Below are 20,243 nucleotides of genomic sequence, written 5' to 3'. Positions count from 1 at the left end.
AAGAGGGCTTATATATTATTCGAATTGAGGGATTTGATGTGAAGATAGGGTATTAGATGGGTTGATTTGGGTGATAGGATAATAGATCCAATCTATTATCCTGAACATGCCATGATATGGATCGTAACTGAATCCTGTTTCTTGTCAAAGTTTATGATCTGATGTGATCGGTGCTTGAACTGCTTGTTTCTACGCATTTGGAGAACCGGTTTAGAAATGATGCATCACTGTCTTTTTGAAATGCGCGATTTCAGTATTAGCTTTAAAGTTTGAGTGTCAATGATACACTGCAAAAGTTGAATCTCACGGCTTATTCTGATTGACCAAGATGCTTGTCAGGTCAGCAGGGCACCTTTGATGATCGTTCACAACAGATACTACTGTGTATCTAACCTTAAAGCTAAATTTAAAGTCTATCCACGATGTTGTTAAACACTCATATTTTCGGGAAAATGGCCGGTACCTGACAGGCTGAGTTGGTGTCAGCACGATTAGGTAGATCAAACAACGAAACCTTGTTTCAAAGTCGAGCTAAAAGCAGAGATTCATGATACCTACAAATTCTGTGATACAAGAATTGACATCAATAAATCATAGTTAAATGACGGGTTTGAATAGTTTCAAGGAGCTACACTGCCGAAAAGGTTATACCTCTTTAAATTCATAAAAAACGATCGCTCAAAACTAACTTTCGTTATATTGACGCATATGCAGTTTTTTGACCATTTCTACTAGCCATACCACGCTTTGCACTTATTTTATAGACTTGAGCACCGTATGGAGGTTTCTATACTTTTGTTATTATTAAAGGAAAACATGTCTCGCCACTATGAGCTCCAATTTGAGGACTAGAACCCAATTTTTGAAAGGAAACATCGCAATAGTAGGTTCCCAGACGAGATCTTATTTGGTAGAGCAAACGCAATGGAGCATAATCTAGTTAAAAGAGAAGAAGTGCTGTTGAATTGGCAGTTTTGCATATAATAATGCTTGCCGAAACGCTGGTTTTCTTCATATATATTGGTTCCTTTATACTTTCCTGGCTTAATTATTTGACGACAAATGTAGCGACTGAAAATCACTTTATATGTTAGGAGACCTTTCAACGTGAATATATATGGGCCTTGATATATAAAAAAGGCTCTATTATTAGCATAGAGATTGGAATAGCTGTTCCACCTTTTTCGTAAAATGAGCAGCATTGTTTAGGATATAAATCACCTCTGAGAGGCAAATGTATTATGCGTTGTATAATACAGAACAAGACTCTAGCACGAGCAGAGATGCGTAGTAGATTAAGATCTCTTTATTCAGACAGTACAAAGGAATATGAGTGGTGCTATCAAATGGCTAATCTATATCCTGGTTCTTAAAGTGTGCTGGCCAATGACCTTTCGTCCCTGAAAGTGGAATTGAATTCTGACAAATGCTCTTCCATCAAATCTACTAGGAAGAACACTTTATTTTGGATCATCTTTGTTGTTTGTTTTTAACTGGTAGTCTATGAGCTCTTACGCAGCACATTATTCTCGTTAACTGGTTCAAGGTTTTTTATAATTTATCCCGTATTCAAGACTCAGGTCCTATTGCTGTGGCATTGCCAAATAACTATAAATACCTTCTGATCTATCAGAATTACAATATCCGCATTTGGAAATAGATTGACAGATAGCTGTACCTTAAATACCCACGATGACAACATTGAAGCAAACCTTTGTCAAAATAGCAATTTATCTCTGGTACAACGTTTATCACATCTGATAAATTTCAGCGCTTTGATAGTTGAGATGCACTTCAGTTATCATAGTTTGTCCATGTTATTCCACAATGCAGACGCATACATTCATCAAGAGTACCTTATTAACCTTTATAGATACTACTTGTAGCCCTTCTAACACAGCAACAACCAATGTAGCAACTAGAAATTCATTTACATTTTTAGCAACTCTTTGAAGTAAGCATATAACGATCCCAATCCGAAGGCTCTAGCATCAACATAGGGGATTGGAACAGCCATTCTTCTTCTTTGTTGATTGTGCAGCAAGCCTTTGACTCTTGGCCAAACCACAGCGAAACATGTTATCGCCAAACAATTTTGAATAGTACAGTGTTTTGAAACATCTCATCTATGAATCTATCATGCGTAACCACTCGTATTTAAATGGTTCTTATATGAATCTCATTACTCACAGCTGGTTTATGTCAAAAAACTTCTATTTCTCAGCCTTACTTTCTTCCAATGAAAAATCCAACTGCACCATCGATTATTCTTTGGAAAGGTTTGGCTTTAGGAGCTTGGATGGATCAGAAACTGGCATCGTAAATTGTTTTATACATTCAGGATCTGATGCGACGAGGTGAGACATAACATCCCCTCGGCATTGATTAAAATATCCTGTAATCATACTATACATGCCAACTGCCACTATGGTAGCTAGTAATTATGAACAATAAATTTATGTAAAATTTATTATGTTAAACGAGTGTGTCTACAACTTGAATGGCTCTCTACTTTTGCTTCGCTTAGAAAAGAATCAACTTTTGTAGCGGCCAGTCGTGCTATCGATTGCGTTTGTCCGTATTACCAAAAATACTGTCGCCTCCATTTTAACCCTCCTTTTGCATATGAAAAGCCCTTATATTTGTGGAGCTGACTTTTATGCGTTATTCCATGTTTGTATACACGTAAATAAGTTATATACAAGCAAAGAGTATACTGATAATGCCCCTTTCTACTCAAAAGTGCGCCTAATGCAGCAAAAACTGAATGTATTTGAGCTGTATTTTCTCGCGTTAAAAACCCTTTCAGGCAGTCAGAATAGCACTAAAGAATTGCTCTCATCTGGCACTTACTTATTGCCATTATTGTTCAACTTTTTGGGGCCCCAACAAACATGGTCAAAATTGGACCAAAAAACATGAGGAACCCCTCATGGTTTTCATTGAAAATCAAACGATCGCGTTTTTGACCTTGATAGTGAAGACTTTTACTATGGTATTTATTGAATCAAAATGTTTCTATTGATCTAACGTAACCTCTGAAATCATCTTTGAGGAACTTTGATATGTAAAAATTCGACTTTTTGGCCAGAAACCTCTTTTCATATTTTCATAAATTGCTCAATAAGTTTATTCAAAATATCTATCTTACTTGGTACCATTAGATGCGCCATGAAAAGCACTCCAATAATGTATTAGGAAGCATCGAATGATCATTACGTTTTATATAGTCGAATCCTGCAAAATAAATCAATCAAGTCGAAAAACAACAGAAAAATGGCCAATCTGGAGCAGACCGCGAGTCTGAGTTGGAATTACTTTTGGCTAGTGGGGCAGGCTGGCAAACTCAATATCCTTCTAATCATGAAGGCCATACAGTAATAAATGCTGTTGAAACGTATAGAAAGTAGGTGGCGAATTACATAGTACTATCGTTAACCGTGCTATTTTTTTTTGAGCCCTGCATCTAATAACAACAGTCCATGGAAATATTTGTAGCATCAACTTCCTTCCTTTTTTAAGGCTTTGAAAGTGTGTAGGGACAATAAATTTATTATGTCATGATTACAATCAAAGAGCTATTCATCACTAACATATTCTTCGTCGTTTTCTTCCGCAACATCCTCGCCATGCATATCGAGCTTCTTTTGCCTTTCCTCGAGCGATAAATAATACGATTTCATCAGCTCTTTGTACCTTTGCGTTTTCATGAACCTGGGCACAGAATCTTGCGCCATGATACGACAAATATGGGTATTGGCTTGGTCGTATAAATGCAAGATTTTGTAGAGACATGTCTGAGGCGAATCTTGGATGCCATCTCGAATGGATAAAAGCAGCAAGTCATCCACACTTGCTCCACTCGTACCACTGAGATCGCTGCTATTGCCGTTGACACCTGTTCCACCGCCCAGACTGATTTTTTTGGCTCTTCTTTTCCTTCTCCTGAAGGAGGACATGGCAGTTGATGACAGTATACCGTGCGATGACACCGAAATGGAACCAAATGGAACGTTGGAGGCATCAGCCACTACAGCCTTTGTGTTGGCATTTTCCTCGTCTGAAGAGTATACAGTGCTTGTAAATGTAGCTTGCATGTACTGCACAATGTCGTATCGAAGGCCATGATCGATATTCAGCTCGCTTGGTGCATTTTCAGGGCAAAAGTAATTGTTGTAGATGGAGCAACAATGGACAAGCAGCGAGTCACATAGCTTTGACGGCAAAGAGAGAATTTCTTCAGGCCTGATGGTATTCTTGTCTTCACTCACATAGCCTAGCTTCTTGATCAAAGCAGTATAATCAACCCAGAAGTTGATGTTTTCTTCGCAGAAGCATGACTTGAGGAAATGGCGAAAGTGCATGCGGATCAGCGGATCCTCAAGAATGCTTTCAAGCCGAGCATGCTGAGAATTGGGCTGATGTTGTTGACAATGCTCTGACGATGCATACAAGGCAGTGCCGGAATCGCTTCTGTTGTGCAATCTTAGTTGGTCTAATCTTTCCTGCAAATTTTGACCTTCTTCACTTTTGTGATCATCCTCAATGCCTGCCAAAAGCGATGGTGCTGGTAGCGGGACTGTCGTTGCTGCTGAAGATGTCGTTGAAGGTGCTGATGAAAAGCCAAAATCACAAGAATCGTTCTCAATTTGCAGCATGGATTCAGATGAGCAAGTTACTTGCATGTCCTTTGATGAAGCTGGCAAGGGCGTTTGACCAACGACTGATTTTTGTTTGGTGATGATAGCTTTGGGTATGACAATCGTCGAATCGGGCAATGGGGTAACCGCCGTGGTGGGCAACAATCGACTTGCATACTCCTCCTTTTTTGGTTTATTAAGGTTGATTGCTTTTAATGGTGTTTGTGGTGGCGCTGAATTGTTTGTTTTGATGCTGCTACTACTGCTGCCACTGCTTGTTGCTGTGTTGGTGGTGGTTGCGGAACTCTGGGTTCTCGATCTGGAGGATGGAACAGCATGGTGATTGCCATGATTGGACGAGCTGCCATGTAGAAATCGGTTTGCCTCTAGGGTCTGTCTTCCCTTTTCTGTCAAATAGTATTGTGTCCGCTTGTCGTATTTGAACAGTGTCGATTCGTCTTTTCTGACAGAGAGCTTGTCTGATTTGTCCAATATCTGCAGCATCCAGCCGTATTGCACGAATTCAGCAGCAATCATTTCAGATTCCTCACTGGAAACCACACTGGTGTATTCACTGATCCATTCAAAGCATTGATACCCGTAAAATGCGTCCTTGTATTGCGCGACATTCTCATTACTCACGCCTATTATTAGAACACATCAACGCCTAAGGTTTCCTGAAATGACACAAGCAACTTACCAGCGACATCGTCAAACAAAATGGTATCTGTGGGCAGCCACTCCATCATTGTCTTGAATGCTTCAATCATATTTTGTCTGGAAAATGATATCTGGTCGTCATCCAGCAGCCGCTCAAACTGCACGATGGGGAAAGTCTGGATAGGAGCCAAGTGTGGTTGCATGTGCTTGATGGGCACCCGAGCACGACGACTAAAGTCTTGAATCATATATTTGCCCTTGGGCGTAGGTGACCAGATACCGCGATCTTTCATTGTTCGATTCTGTGGATCTGTGGCATTTTCAGTGAGCCGAGCATTTATGAAATGCTGACCTAGCGTTTTCGCCATGGCTCGGGACATGCTGAATGTGGTTGTGGTGCGTGTCAGTATGGGATTACTGGCATCTAGCGGGTTTGGCGTCGATACAAGGTGTGTAAACTCCAAATTGCCTAGACTTTCGACAGCTTCGTCTGTGGTATATGTGGACGGATATGTGCGAAACAAGGATCGGTGGTCTGTCAATGGCTGCTGTATCAGTAACGCTGAATATATATCAAACAGATCCTACGAGAACCATCCAATTTAGACACTGCGCCATGTTTTTTATATTCTGTGTGCGTTTACATACTTTAGCATAAGGTCTCCCTTTGGAGTTGACCCTCATCATGGTCGTGTATGTGGACAATGAAGCAGAATTAGGCATGGTGAATGTACGTGTAAAAGCAAAAGGGGTGAAGAGAAAAAAAGCGAAAGAGAAGCAAAAATCAATCATTTGTTTATTATTGTCAGTTCAGTAAAGGTAACGATAGCAATCATATAAACAACCATTAAACTTGTTTGTGTAGCCATAACAAAAAGTAATCCTATGTTTCTATAAACTTTGAAAACACCTTATCCATGAATGATTTCTTCAATGGTCCCCATGTCACTGTCCATGTCTCTCCGTGCTCAAAATCATCCATGTCCTCCCAGTTCTTGAAGACAGGCGTCTTGTTCAACGGAACCTGTCGTCCCGACGCCGTAGTGATAGATGTGATTTTCCTGGTGCGAAACGTGGCAATGACATGGATCTTTTCTGCAATGGATTCGCCTGTTTCTTTCGGCTCCACTGTGATCCACACGCGATAGTCATCGTTGATGGATTTCACTGTAATCTGTCGTACGTTTTTATTTTCTGCAAAGTATGGCAATAAGGTTTACATAGGGTTAGCTTCGTGTCATAATCAGTGTGCAACTCAAAGATATACCTTCCATCTTGGGCGGATGTTGCTGCAGCTGTGCTTCCACAGCTATTGGCGAGCTGTTTACGCTTGGTAGCTCTTCTGGCTCATCGAGAAATGAAGGTGATGGAGCTGAATAGGTTAGATGACTGGCTTCTATGTAGGGTTGTTGATGGTAAGGAGGGTGGTACATGACATTGAGACCAAGGCTCACTGCTGACATTGGAGTGCACGGCACTTCAGCATAGTGGTTGTTGTGGTCATGTTGCCAGTGCGGGTGATATACTGGTGGGTTAAGCTGGTAATAGGCATCATCGTGAGTGGTATACAATGTCGGCACTTGTGGCAGTGGCTTTCTGTTCTTGGTGGGCGAGCAATCACTGCCATTCATCGACGGCATTTGGATCAATTTTCTTTCATAGCCATCTTGTTGATTGGTTGCATGATGCGAAAGGGTGGATACTTTCCAACCTTCTGCTTCTTCTTGAGTCTCTAAGAGTAAAGGTGAAAAGGACCTTTCATATGTTTGAGGTTGAACAATTGTGCCGAACTGCTGCGAATACATGATGTCTGATGGAGGAAAAAAATTAGTAAAGGGCGAGAAAAGTAGAATAGCTGATAACAGTAGGTCTTTTTATATGCACAGCTGTCTTTTGTTTGCCTTGAACACATGGTGTTGTATCATAACTCGCTGCTTTGTTTACATTCACCCATTAATGACATTTGACAGGGGAAACATAAATCATATTTAAACCGAGATAATTAGCGCCTTACATTATCATAGACATAGAACATCATGTCTTTTTGTTTATTGCCCCATCGCTATTAGTATATATCAATATGCCTGTGTCTGGCACTCTTTAGCGTAAGCCATCTCTCACTTTCATCACTGGATATACAAGCCATGATGGCACACATGAGATGGGATTCATACCATCGACATTGCAGCTGTGTAACACTATCATATACCAGAAAACGTTCCACCAGCAAAAGTATATTTTGATTAGATTAGGAAGGTACGCTCCTGAAGAATGGTGTCAGTGAGATGCCAAGGGCAAGTGCAAGCTTCTTCATAACGGAGCAAGCGCCGAGGAGTTTGTCTATCTCCATCACATCCAAGCATACATATTACTCAGCCCAAGATGGCATTATCGGCCCTCACATTCAGCTAGCCCCAATCATGCAAAATCATGAGAGCTTGTCTGATTATAGAAAATGTCGATGCTATATAGTTTGAGACAGTGCTGCATGTTTATATCATTTATATCTCCTTTGCTGCCGTCAATCGAGTCCGCATTGCTATACCGTAGGCCATGAGCATATGAAATGAGAAAGATATACTCATCATAAGGTAGCAGCAGCCACCTTCAAATGTTAACATGCATTCTAACCACTGACATGGCCAGGTTTCCTTGATGAGGATGGATCGGCCCTCTTCCCAATATCGATTTGATACGTATTGAACATGTTGAATGCCTCACGGCTTATTGATCGTCGTCTCTTCTCGAGCATACAAGAGGTGCGCCGAAATGCCAGCAACAGGCATCAAGAAGACCAAAGCATCATGGTATGTCCTGATTGCTTCCCAAGTCGGAAGTAAAGCGTGATCATATCGGCAGACCTTTTCCCTAATTCCATGTGTCAAAGCTACTGGGGTAAATCCGAACAATAAGATGGTTAGCGGTCTTTCTTTGCTTCTTTTTTTTTTTTTTTTTCTTTTCGCTCATTTAGCCAGCTATCACTCTTTTCTCTCCTTCTTCCTCTTCTTTACACACTATACATCATGAACCCAAAACTCGTAAAGAGCCTTTCATTCAGCAAAAAGACAGACAACAAGCCCAATTCAAAGGGCCTTTTCGGTAAATTAGGCAGCCCATTCAGCACACCATCACAGCCATCTACTCCCGCTGGATCGCCACCTCACATCCATAGCAAGTTTTCCGATCAAACACACACAACGCCTGAGGAGAAGCAATTGTACATGGAGATTGCACAATGTCGAGTTGCATTAGACCACTTTCTCAATTCAAACATCAATGAAGCGGAGGCCATTTTGAAACCCCATTATAAGGATTCCATGTACTTTTCATTGGGATATTCATTCATCCTGTATCTCAAGTCTGTCATGACATTCCAAGAAGACGACATTGAAGCGACTTTGGGCGTCTTGAAGCATACGATTCAACTGGCGGAAAATCTTCGCAAGAAGGAAACTGGCTGGCTTGGTAGTGTCACCAGTTGGGTCAAAGGCACAACATTGGAGGATGTCAAGAGTATGACAGCCGTTGAACGCCATGCCGTAAGGTTTCAGAAAAAAAAAAGAGACAGACAATGGACAAGTGAAACTTATTCTTTCATGTATAGGAACTGGTCCACGCCGAAGCTTATTTGCTCAAAGCATTACTCAGCATTATCCACGATGAAAGTGTCATGTCATTTCTGCGAGAGAGCTTAAACATCCGCAGCAGCTACAGTGCTTATACGACCTTGCAGAAATATGTCAACTATGTCAACGAGACGGAAAAGACCTCAACGACACTAGACAGCGACTTTACTTCAGGGGTTGCACTGGGTGTTGGCTGTTTTAGCTTGATTCTATCCATGCTGCCTGCTTCCGTAGCCAAGGTGGCGGAGCTCATCGGCTTTACGTGTGACCGAGCCCATGGTTTAAAGGTATTGGAGTCAGTAGGTGGTTGGGACAAGCATCACGATGGTTCCATCCCTGAGGAGACGGATATCCACACGGGACTTCGTAGCCAAATGTGCAATATGATCTTGATTGTGTATCATATCATTCTATCTACCATGATCCAGTTGTCTGACGTAGATAGGCCATTTGCAGAGGTCATCTTGAACGATTGTCTTGGTAAATTTCCTCGTGGTGTCTTTTTCCTGTACTTTAATGGTCGGCTCATGGGATCCAAGCGAAAGCTCAAGGAGGCCGAAGAGCAATACCAGCTTGCCATTGATACACAAAAGGATTGGAAGCAGCTGCAACACATGTGCTTTTGGGAACTGGGTCTCATTTATCTGATGGAGCAGGAATGGCAAAAGGCATATGACATTTACACAGTGCTTTTGCGAGACAGCAAATGGTCTAAGGCTGTTTACACATATCTAAAGGCTATTTCTCTGTACCAATTAGCTGGTGTCACTGGAGATGCAGCAATCAAGGCAGAGTATATGAAGGAAGTGGAGGGCTATATGGATCAGGTTACTGGAGAAAAGCAAAGGATTGCTGGCAAATCAATCCCAATGGAGGTAAGTGGCGGTGCCTTGAGTTTATCCGACGTTTAGTGCACAATAAGTTTAACCTTAAATTTGTTAGAAATTTGTTGCCCGAAAAGCTAGAAAGTATCTCAGCCAAGACAATTACCTGCTGTTGCCTGATCTCGAGATTTTGAATGCATTCACAGCCTACGACTTTATACCTGAAAATTTCCTTCTCGCTGGTTTGGGCAGAATCAACACAGAAGTCACTCGTCTAGCATCCCTACCTGTCGAAAAGCGCAACACATACTATTACGACGATCTCTGTTTAGCGGAATTCTTGCGAGCCATCACATCGCGCGAGTTGTATGAGCAAGGATCTGATAAGAAAAACATGCGTTCAGCACACGAAACGTCATTGCAGTTTGTATTCGATCATGCAGACAAGATACAGCTGGATCACTACATTTACTACTTTAGTCGCTATGAAAAGGCATGTATGCTTATTCTGGAACAGGAATACACCAAGGCAGAATCCGAGATTCAGGTTGTATTGAAAGCCAACGACCGAGGACAGTACAGCATTGGATCAGGGCCTCATGCCAAGAACAAATACAGTCTTGCTAGTGCGTTGGTATTCAAGTGCCACAACTGTATGACCAAGATCAAGGCAGAGTCATCATCATCATCTAAATAAATAGAATGCTTTTTTTTTTATAGACAGTACTTGGGGTTTTTTTTTTTTTTTTTTTTTTTTTTTTTGCTAGATGAAGCCATACGAGGATGCGCCTGACAATGTGGATTTGAGAGTCGTTTTGCCCTGCCAAGTGTTGATCGTTGAAGCCATTTGTTGGAAAAGCCAATCAGACAATGTACCTTAATTTAGCAATTCAGCACCTTGTCTTTTTAGGTGTACTTTGTTATGTACGCCTATTTTTTTTTTTTTTTCCTTCTTTTCTCTCTCGCCTCTTTTACTCCTTTATATATATATGCAAACAATTTATAGTTACCACAATGATTAATTCCGTACAATTAAAAAGAAACATTCTATACACTGCTATTGTGGTCGTAGTCATCATCACATGGAGCCAACTAGAGTCGATTAAAAATTTTGCCAACGACAAGCATCCGCATCCTACACTCAGCATTGTATTTTCACAAAAAGAAATAGATCCTCCAACATGGCGGATCCAAACACTAGAAAACGAGCCTGTTTTAAAACAGCCTTCCATCTTTCCAGCGACAGTCTTTTCCAAACAAAACCTTCGACAGTATCCGCCAGCGACAGCCATTATCAATCGTGTGGATAATAGTGATGATGGCATTTTACACGCCATTGAACACCTTTTCAAATACCCGTTCATCAAGGAGATATTAGTATATAACCAAATCAAGTCAAAACCATTAAAAGCAGAGGTAAGAGATCGCCATTGGCCTAAATGTCTCGCTATTGACATAACCAACAGCTATTATATCCCAACAAAACCCTTTCAACTGCTCTCAACGATCGAGTGCATATACAAGTCATTGAGACGGACGCCTCCATACACAGCATGGGAAAGTTCACTGCATGTGCAGTTGCGACATATGGAAAATGTTATTTTCAAGATGATTTATGGTTGAATCCCTACTTGGATAGCTTGTATACCCATTCATTTCGCTATCCGGATCATTTGATCGCCAATACCAGACCTGTCAATTATGTGGATTACATGCGATGGCGATTCACCAACAGAGGTGCGTGTGTGTGTGTGTGTCTTTTGTAGATCCTTCCTATACTCATCATCATCTACAAATAGACATGTCGCTCCATACAGGCTACACAGATCTGCGATACGGCGCATTTGTTTCCCAGCAAAAAGTACAGAAATTTCTAAGCCAATTGAGTGCACAAGGCTTGAGCACATCAAAATTAAGACGAGCCGAACTTTACTTTTCGATTTGGTTAAATCAATACCCATATCTTGTATCCAATCCCTTGTTATCTTCTGGTAGAGATGGATTCAGGGACATTGGTAGTGTCAATAACAGACCTCTGGTTGAATATTACATGGTAAGTCTAGCTGTATGGGGCTGATGAAAGGTCGTACACTCAGCACACAGCCACGCCATATATAGTATGATGCTGTCTCTCTTTTGGAAAACACATTGGCCAACTCGAGCTGGATGGAGGAACAGGATGACTATTTTGAGAAGGGAGAGTTGGGACCACCAGTGGAAGAGAGAGATGTCAGGTAATGTGGATCTGTAGACACCTCGTTTGCCATCGAGCCAATGCTCATGTCCCTTCATAGATCAAGCTGTGCCAATGACAGATGCTTGTTTATTACCAATATCCATAGCATGCCTATTCCAGGTACAGAAAACGACATTGTATTCCATTCAGGGTCCATTGCCAATATCAGTCAATTCGAATCCATGTACAATCAAACACACCTCGGCTTCAAGATACCCAACAAATCCAACTTTGCCTATCGATCGTATCACAAGGCTGTAGATCAGGACACGGAGACTTGCTGGCATACACAACGAGGTAGGATAACAACCAGGACATGTCAGCGTTGGTAGACTGACATACACATCTCTGCAGCCCCCTTGGCCGGTGATTACTTTGGTCTATACATGGTAGGCGACATCCAAGCCAAGCGAATCATCCTGTATACACCAACCAAGTTTGATCTACCGTTGGATCAAGTATTCCAGGTGACGGTGCAATTTGTACCTTTTGGTTCATGGGAAGAATGCGACATCCAATTGACACCTTTGAACCAGCTGGATTATCGCATTGGCTTTGACATCGCATGCCCAAGAAAAGGCTCTTTCAAGTCTATCCGAATCATATTCAAGCAGGATATGCAGAAAGCATTTGAGCTGTGTAGTTTTGGGCTCGATAATTTCGTTGTTTAATCAAATCTAATAAACCATTGTACTCTTGTTACACTGAATTTTGAAATTTTTTTTAGGTCAGTAATAATGGCTTCGTTATTGGTTTCTTTTCCCTCCCTTCTTTCTTTTTCTCCATTTAACGCTAAATTATACAGTATGCAATCTATCAAGTGTGTTGTTGTGGGCGACGGGTAACGTAAAACCTGCGTAATGTGCGCAAACGTATCAGAAAAGGGTTCATTGTAGATGTTGCTCTTGTAGTGCTGTCGGTAAAACTTGTTTGTTGATTTCGTACACAACAAATGCATTTCCCGGTGAATATATCCCCACAGTGTAAATGGCTCGACGACACAGTACTGGATCCCGTATACTAAACTGAAACTCTATGCAACAGGTTTGACAATTACTCTGCCAATGTCATGGTGGATGGTAAGCCAATCAACCTTGGCTTATGGGATACTGCTGGGCAAGAAGATTATGATCGTCTCAGGCCTCTGTCTTACCCTCAGACCGATGTATTTCTCAGTTGCTTCTCGCTTGTCAGCCCTCCATCCTTTGAGAATGTCCGCACAAAGGTAGTATACGGGAAAACATGCTATGGCATGCGGTCGGCTCATTTGCATTTGCATGTGAATAGTGGTATCCAGAGATCAGTCATCATGCACCCTATATTCCCATCATTCTAGTTGGCACTAAATTGGACTTACGCGAGGATCGTGATACAGTGGAGAGATTGAAACAAAAGCGCATGGCTCCCATCAGTTATCCTCAGGGATTGCAAATGGCCAAAGACATCAAAGCTGTAAAGTATCTTGAATGCTCTGCTCTTACTCAAAAGGGCCTCAAGAACGTGTTTGATGAAGCTATTAGAGCTGTCCTGTCACCTCCTGTACGACAAAAGAAGAAGAATCCTTGTTTGATTTTGTAGTTTTCGCCCTCTTTCTATTACACATTTACTATCTTATTTACATGTATAACTTAATTTCCCATTATAACTATCACTTACTCTTTATTCTATTATTCTACTAATCCCTCCTCTGGAGAGAAACAGCAACACTAACAGCAGCAGCAGCAGCAGCACAGATCAACACTCCAACAACAACAACAACAACAAAAAAAAAAAAAAAAAAAAAAAAAAAAAAAAAAGACCATCATACATGAACAATAAAAGCGTTTATTCTATACTTTTCAAAATTTCTATAACAGGTGCCATGTTGGCATCTCCCTCAATCACAAGATCAAATGCCTCGGTATACGCTGGCTCCAATGCTTTGATATCATGGTTCAGGAAGCCGATATTAAAGCACAAATCATGCTGAACACCTTGACTCATCTGAAGATCACCTAAACTATCACCCATCAAAATCACATTGGCTCTTTCTTTAATCTGCTTGTAGTAGGGCGACGTTTCTAGTTGAAATTCGGATTTGTTGAATACATGGATCAAGGGTTCCTTGAAATCAACACATATATCTTGATCGTCGAATACCATCATGTTGGATACAATGTGCATATTGTCATGGAACATGTTGACTTGCTTCAAGATTTCTTCGATAATGTTGCCAATGCCAGCAGAAAAGACTAGAAATGGAACTTGGGTATCTCTGCAGTCGGTCAATACATCCTCCACGCCTCGTCTCATTTCTAAATTCACTTGTCTCGCCATCTTTGCTAAATCTATGCACAGTGGTGATAAATACCTTGCCTCTCAACGTCATCACCCCTTATCTCTGCCCCCATTTACCATGCTTGGACAACTTTTGCTTGATCAAACTAGCATGTGCCTCAATCCACCACTTCATCATGTAAGGTACCTTTTCATCGTGAGTCATGGTTTGATCAATTTCAATGGGATAGTATGTATTGTAGATGCGAGCTGTTTCTTTCTTGTACTAGTGTGTTGACATGAGTAAACAAGCATAGGCAGTGTTTGTTCGGCTGTTGCTCTTTACCTCGGGAGACATGATGTCAGAACGAGCAGGAATACCATGCGAAGACGAGTTTCTCTCCAACGCATCCGTTTCCTTGTTGCGAATCCAATGACGCGACATGGTCATATCAAAGTCTGTCATGCAGCGGGGTGAGTATTCAAAGCTTCAGTCTATCCAAGGGCTTGCTTCTTACCACTGATAAAATGAAGGTTTCGTCGACCATCCTGGATGATTTTCTGCAACTTGTCTGTAGCACCAGCGACATTTTTGATACGGACAGTTGGAATCTTTAATAAGGACTCGACTGTAGACAAGGTGAGTTTCATGCCTTGCAAGGTTTGGTTTCAGTTTACCTAAAGACTTTGCTTGTAATGATTTCGACATGTTGAATACAATAATAAAGAGGAAATAAAAGGGTAACTGTATTTGACTTTCAGGGCCATCACATTTTGAACTAAAAAAAAAAAAACTGCGGAGTCTCTTGTGTTCGTCATGACGATGATGATGCTCTTGGAAGATGGAGGTGTTTGATGGATGACTATGTAAACCTTGCTGATCCGACCAATGCATCTCACTTTCTGATTCATGGTCAAGTGTATTACATGGTGATTGGATCAATCATTCAAGTTCATTAAAACCATAGGCATCAGTGTCTGACCATTGCCTTGGGATGCACATATTCCTTCAACCCCTTATCAAGCAAGACAAGATCCAGCATTCCGATGGTAAAAGAAACCATTACACTAACCTGAGTAGATGCTACCTGGATGCAGTTCAAAGATGACTCAACATTACTGCGGTGCTATTATTCTCGGATTGCAAGATTTCCCTCAAGGTCTGCTTAGTGGTCTCGTTTAAAAGCTAATTTTAGATCGAGAACGTCTTGCTATGGGTTGTTGTGGCACAATTATGGCTTTTCTCTTTTCTCTCCTTCTTTGTCTGGTAGTCAATTATAGTAGAAGCAAGTTTTCATCAAGAGCATTGGCTGTCTGCAGTGGTATGTTGAAATGATGAAAGCAATTGATTATTACATGATGTAGGAGCGAGTTTATGTCCTCAAAAAAGGGGATTATGTACAGATCACCCCCCCCCCAAAAAAATAAAGTGCAAATGTTGGCCAAGCCAAGCAACATGTCTAGTAAAAATGCTAGATCAAGCGAGTACACTGCAATGCCCCATCTACAGGACAGCATTGGAGACCATGTATCAAGTGCAGAAGAGGATTCGAAATGAATTACACACTACAGGTAGCATACAATAGGAGCAACGCCTCTAAATCTTGAAATGGGTTGCATACAACAGTTCGATCAATAGATTGCTTTATTTGACAAATGTATCACATAATGAGGGATAACTACGGGCTTACTCTGATACCAAATCAGCAACGACACCAATCACCTTGGGAGGGAAATCTCGTTTGACCATCTTGTCTAGCACCTTTTTGGCCATATCCAGTTTGTCGTTTAAGAGGTAGGCACGAATCATTGCTTCAAATGTACTTGGTTCACGAATAACGCATACATGGTGTTGAGTCTTGTCATCTGACATGGCATCGAATATCCTTTCAGCCTTTTCCAGTTGAGACTTTTCACCATAACCACGGATGAACAAATTTTCAATATAGGGCGATCCACTCTTTTGCAATTGGGTATCCTTTTGCATTTCTTGATAGTAGACTGCTTCAGCTTTCTCCAGAGCATCATTGCTGATCAGTGTATCAATCATGGCTTGGTAGACCGCTTCATCGGGATGGATATTTGACTTTTTCATTTCAATAAACACGCGTTCAGCACTTTGTACATCGCGCTGGAGAATACCATAGGAGTAGATCAGAGTGGCATAATGGGTTGCTTGAGGACGAAGACGATCACATCGAGTCATGTCGCTGAGCAATTTATGAGCCATTGGCATGTCATAAGGAGCAATGTGGGTATAGGCTTCCATCAACAACTTGTAGCTATGAGGAGAGGGCTTGATATGGCGGCGACGCAATTCAGAAAAGTACTCCAAGACTCGCTCACGGTTAGGGTGTTGGCGCACGTAGAACTGCATCATATTGTTGAATGGGCCCACACGAGGTTGATACGAAGGAGAGGAGAGCATTTCACCAAAGAGACGTCGAGATTGGCTCTCAGAACCAGAGCGAACACTAGCAGAGATAATAGCACCATAAGTAATAGAGTTGGCAGGAATCTTGAATAAACGCATTTCATCAAAGAGACACAAAGCAGAATCAAGCTTGCGAGCCTTGGCTAGTTTAGAGATGATGACATTGTAAAAGAATGTAGTAGGCTTGACATGGTGACGCTTTGCTTCATCGTATATGGCAAGAGCATCTGTTGCTTCATCTGTGGCACATTTGGCACTGCCCAGCAAGAGACTAGCATAGCCATTGCTATCAGGATAATGGCCCATCGCCTTGATACGATCATAGTACACCTTGGCCTTGTCCATGTCACCCTTTTGAGCATAGCCAATGAGAAGGCTATTTGTTGCCATGTAGATGGCTTCGTCCTTGGTTTGGATATCAGCAATGTCCTTGAAAGCGTAGATAGCGTTGTTGTACATTGTCAATGCCGTTTGAATATCGCCTTGTTTTCCAGCCAACGCAATCACGTCCCGCATGACTTCAGGAGTAGGAATCAAGCCTCGACAGATGATACGGTCTTCAAAAATACGGATGGCACCGCGACAGTTTCCATTGATAATAGCCTTAAGTACTTCATTCGAGATGATTTCCGCCCTAGAAGGAGTAGATACAGCATTGGCAGCTGCAATGGTTGTAGCAGTAGTGCTTGCACGCGCATGAGCTTGCTCTTGTTCAGTTTCCTCTGCAATTTCAATGATGATATCGTCCTCATCCTCATCTTGAGCATGACGAGAGGAGGCGGTATAAGCAGTAACATCTACCAGCGGCAGGCTTTGTTCAAAGGCTGATTTCCAGCGAGATTCAGATACCAAATCACCATGACGCTGTAGCTCAATGAGCACGCTATGGTAGAGATCAGCGGGAACAGTAATATCAGAAGCAAGCATGTCTTGGAGGAATTGCAGGACAGTATCGCCCAGAGCAGAGGATTGAGCTGTGGACTCTTCATGAGCGTATAAAACAAAAGCAGCATCAAACAAGAGTTGGAAATCAGCCAGGGTAAGCAAGTGCTGTGAGTCCTTGGCTCGATCAAAGTAGGAATCAATGAGTGTCTTGGACATGATTTCGTAAGCGGATGGTACTGTAGTGTGGCTGTTTGTCTGACTGCTTGGGTTGCTGTGAGTATGAACGAGTGGCATGACAATTTGCATCACTTGAAGCACCTGACGCATCGATGTAGAATGCAACACGACCTCAAGAGCACCATCTATAATATGGTGGAACCCTTTCGACAGTGAGCGTGGCGACATGGATTGCTGCAGGGTATGTAAAGCACCAATGGCTTGAACAACCTCTTCAGCTTGAGCAAAACTTGTAATAATGCGCTCAGCAAGGACAGGGTCAGGCTCCAGATTAGCTTTAGTCATATCTTCAATCACACAAAGAGCCTTATCGCGATCATGATGAGTTAGACACAGTAGAGCATAGTTAGCTAGATTTCCGTAAGCCTTGGAGATGTTCGTCTTCCTGAGTGCGTCATAAATACGAGTAGCAGCTTCCCACTCATTTGCTTGGCAATACGCCGACAGAATAGGACCATAGCTACTGGCATCGGGGTATGGGTACTTGTCGCTCTCTTGCTGATGGCCTTGGATTAAGCGGTCAACCAAAGCTTCAGCTTCTGACATTTGGCCATGAGCACAATAGTGACGGATGATGGAATTGTAGGGGATGCAGGTCAACTTGATACCATGCTCAACCATATCATGCTCTACAACGTGAAGAGCACCATTGAGCAGACCACATTTCAAGTGACAATCGACCAACGCATTAAAGATATAAGATGTGTCATGAGGGCCTAGGGTCTCTTTGACTTGAGTGTAGACATTGTAGTAATAAAGAGCCATGTTGATGTCACCTGCGCGTCCAAACAAGTTTATCAAGGCAGCATAAGTAGCAGAATTTGGCTTGGCTTGAACAGCAGACTGTTCCAATTGACTGTAAACAAAGTTGGCATCTGATGTGTCTCCATAATGAGACAGCACTCGAAGCAATTGATTGAAAATTTCGACTTCAAAGGTATTGGCAGAGACACCGTCAGAGACAGCATAGTGGAATATGGCGAGAGCCTTGTCGAGGTTGCGTTCAGCTTCCAAGAGACCAACATCTTCATTGTCATGGCCAATACGAGCGGACTGACGCTTAAGCATAGCAACGGTCTTTTGAACTTCAACATCTCTTTTGCAAAGGGTGCGGATCATAAGTATAAATGTGTAGGTGTTGGGTTGAATTTGTGCTTGTATCATCTCATTATAAACTACAAATGGATCATAGTGTTAGTGCCTTGTATAATCGAATCAGTGATGGACAGTTTACTTTTCAACATGGCAGTCAAAGGGGTGCCTTCACGGCGTAAGATGGCATGCGCTTCAAGAACAAGATTGTATGTATGATGAGTCATCTGGACTGAATTCTTCTTCATGGATATGAATTCGCTCATGACAACGCGAATATTGCCGTTTCTTTTGGCGGTCAATATGCGATTATTGTATTCATATGTGCTACTGATCTTCTTCTTGTGGTAAGGAGTGTTAGTGATGGTGTTGCTTTGATTTGGTCCAGAGGTGCGAGGCGTAGCCTCAGGTGAGCTGGGAGGTGTAAGTAGAGGCTTATCTTGCTCATTTTCCAGCAGTAGAGTGTCATTTGTTGATTGCAATTGTCTGTTGATGTGAGGACTAGTAGGAGAGACAGGTCTTTTACCAACATTGGCATTGCGATGATTGTTTCTCATGAGATGCTGTTGATGTGATTTTTTGTATTTGCTGTGATTGGGATTATTTGATTTCATAAAATTGTTTTTCTTGGCTGTGGTACTGTTGCAAGGAGTTGATGTAGTTGTGTTGATGACCATTTTGCTGACAGATGTGTATTGGTTATTAAGCATATTGGGTAGAAACTTTGGGTAAAAGAATGATTATTTGTTGTTTGAAAGTTATAGAAGAAGAAAAAGAGCAGAACTATAGTACAATAAGACACCATATTTATATCTTTTTGTATTTTCTCGGATAATCAAGGGTTACATTCATGAGTTATAGGTGATATTTTAGAATTCCATCTTATCAGATTGATTTCTCCGCCAAGCAGAGAAATTTTTTGTGATCCATTCGCCTCCTCAAATGTCTAGCGAATCATACAGTCGATCTTTAGATCAGATAACTCTCTATATCCAAAAAATGGCCACCCCCCCCATACACATTTGAATTGGCATTTTATTTATTTACAGTTGTACATTGTATTTTATTATCAGATCTTTTCCACACGGGATGGATTGTAACTAAATGATGTCGTATATTGCATATAAATACTAGACTAAAGTAACCTTGGCTTCTTGTTTAAAAAGCGGGGAAGTATTTTCCGTTGTCATGCGGTCAACATTTGTATACAGTTGATTGTCAATACCTGCTTCAAACCTGTCGTTGATTGTCATGTATATGGCATAGATGGTCTTCAATAAAAGTACGTATACTAGAAATGATACAGCGAAACATGTAGATATGAAAATAATTTGTCCACCTGTCAAATAAAGT

General features: G+C 41.5%; 7 protein-coding genes across 7 annotated transcripts; 3 read left to right on the top strand and 4 right to left on the bottom strand.

Moving 5' to 3' along the window:
* Positions 1 to 3,578: 3,578 nt before the first annotated feature.
* Positions 3,579 to 6,023, bottom strand: ATC70_002254 (uncharacterized protein; the record flags this gene model as incomplete). Its single annotated transcript, XM_064821633.1, has 3 exons — positions 3,579 to 5,284; positions 5,341 to 5,884; positions 5,949 to 6,023. 3 exons carry the CDS (start codon positions 6,021 to 6,023, stop codon positions 3,579 to 3,581), a joined length of 2,325 nt encoding a protein of 774 aa, XP_064681319.1.
* Positions 6,024 to 6,183: 160 nt separating this feature from the next.
* On the bottom strand, positions 6,184 to 7,105 carry ATC70_002253 (uncharacterized protein; the record flags this gene model as incomplete). The annotated part of the gene is made up of 2 exons (XM_064821632.1): positions 6,184 to 6,494; positions 6,568 to 7,105. The coding sequence occupies 2 exons, from the start codon at positions 7,103 to 7,105 to the stop codon at positions 6,184 to 6,186; spliced, it is 849 nt and encodes a 282-aa protein (XP_064681318.1).
* Positions 7,106 to 8,323: 1,218 nt separating this feature from the next.
* Positions 8,324 to 10,447, top strand: ATC70_002252 (uncharacterized protein; the record flags this gene model as incomplete). The annotated part of the gene is made up of 3 exons (XM_064821631.1): positions 8,324 to 8,839; positions 8,905 to 9,801; positions 9,869 to 10,447. 3 exons carry the CDS (start codon positions 8,324 to 8,326, stop codon positions 10,445 to 10,447), a joined length of 1,992 nt encoding a protein of 663 aa, XP_064681317.1.
* Positions 10,448 to 10,764: 317 nt separating this feature from the next.
* On the top strand, positions 10,765 to 12,657 carry ATC70_002251 (uncharacterized protein; the record flags this gene model as incomplete). The annotated part of the gene is made up of 6 exons (XM_064821630.1): positions 10,765 to 11,166; positions 11,217 to 11,487; positions 11,550 to 11,803; positions 11,869 to 11,984; positions 12,045 to 12,283; positions 12,341 to 12,657. The coding sequence occupies 6 exons, from the start codon at positions 10,765 to 10,767 to the stop codon at positions 12,655 to 12,657; spliced, it is 1,599 nt and encodes a 532-aa protein (XP_064681316.1).
* A 135-nt stretch (positions 12,658 to 12,792) lies between these two features.
* Positions 12,793 to 13,564, top strand: ATC70_002250 (uncharacterized protein; the record flags this gene model as incomplete). Its single annotated transcript, XM_064821629.1, has 4 exons — positions 12,793 to 12,827; positions 12,898 to 12,969; positions 13,031 to 13,211; positions 13,274 to 13,564. The coding sequence occupies 4 exons, from the start codon at positions 12,793 to 12,795 to the stop codon at positions 13,562 to 13,564; spliced, it is 579 nt and encodes a 192-aa protein (XP_064681315.1).
* Positions 13,565 to 13,810: 246 nt separating this feature from the next.
* Positions 13,811 to 14,951, bottom strand: ATC70_002249 (uncharacterized protein; the record flags this gene model as incomplete). The annotated part of the gene is made up of 5 exons (XM_064821628.1): positions 13,811 to 14,313; positions 14,381 to 14,528; positions 14,589 to 14,701; positions 14,761 to 14,871; positions 14,921 to 14,951. The coding sequence occupies 5 exons, from the start codon at positions 14,949 to 14,951 to the stop codon at positions 13,811 to 13,813; spliced, it is 906 nt and encodes a 301-aa protein (XP_064681314.1).
* A 978-nt stretch (positions 14,952 to 15,929) lies between these two features.
* Positions 15,930 to 19,600, bottom strand: ATC70_002248 (uncharacterized protein; the record flags this gene model as incomplete). The annotated part of the gene is made up of 2 exons (XM_064821627.1): positions 15,930 to 18,973; positions 19,033 to 19,600. 2 exons carry the CDS (start codon positions 19,598 to 19,600, stop codon positions 15,930 to 15,932), a joined length of 3,612 nt encoding a protein of 1,203 aa, XP_064681313.1.
* Between the last annotated feature and the right edge of the window lie 643 nt (positions 19,601 to 20,243).

Source organism: Mucor velutinosus, assembly GCF_035048745.1.
Source record: "Mucor velutinosus strain NIH1002 chromosome Unknown tig00000093, whole genome shotgun sequence".
Taxonomy (NCBI): Eukaryota; Fungi; Mucoromycota; class Mucoromycetes; order Mucorales; family Mucoraceae; genus Mucor; species Mucor velutinosus.
The sequence above is the reverse complement of the archived record's forward strand: the minus strand, read 5'-3'. Positions and strand labels throughout refer to the sequence as shown.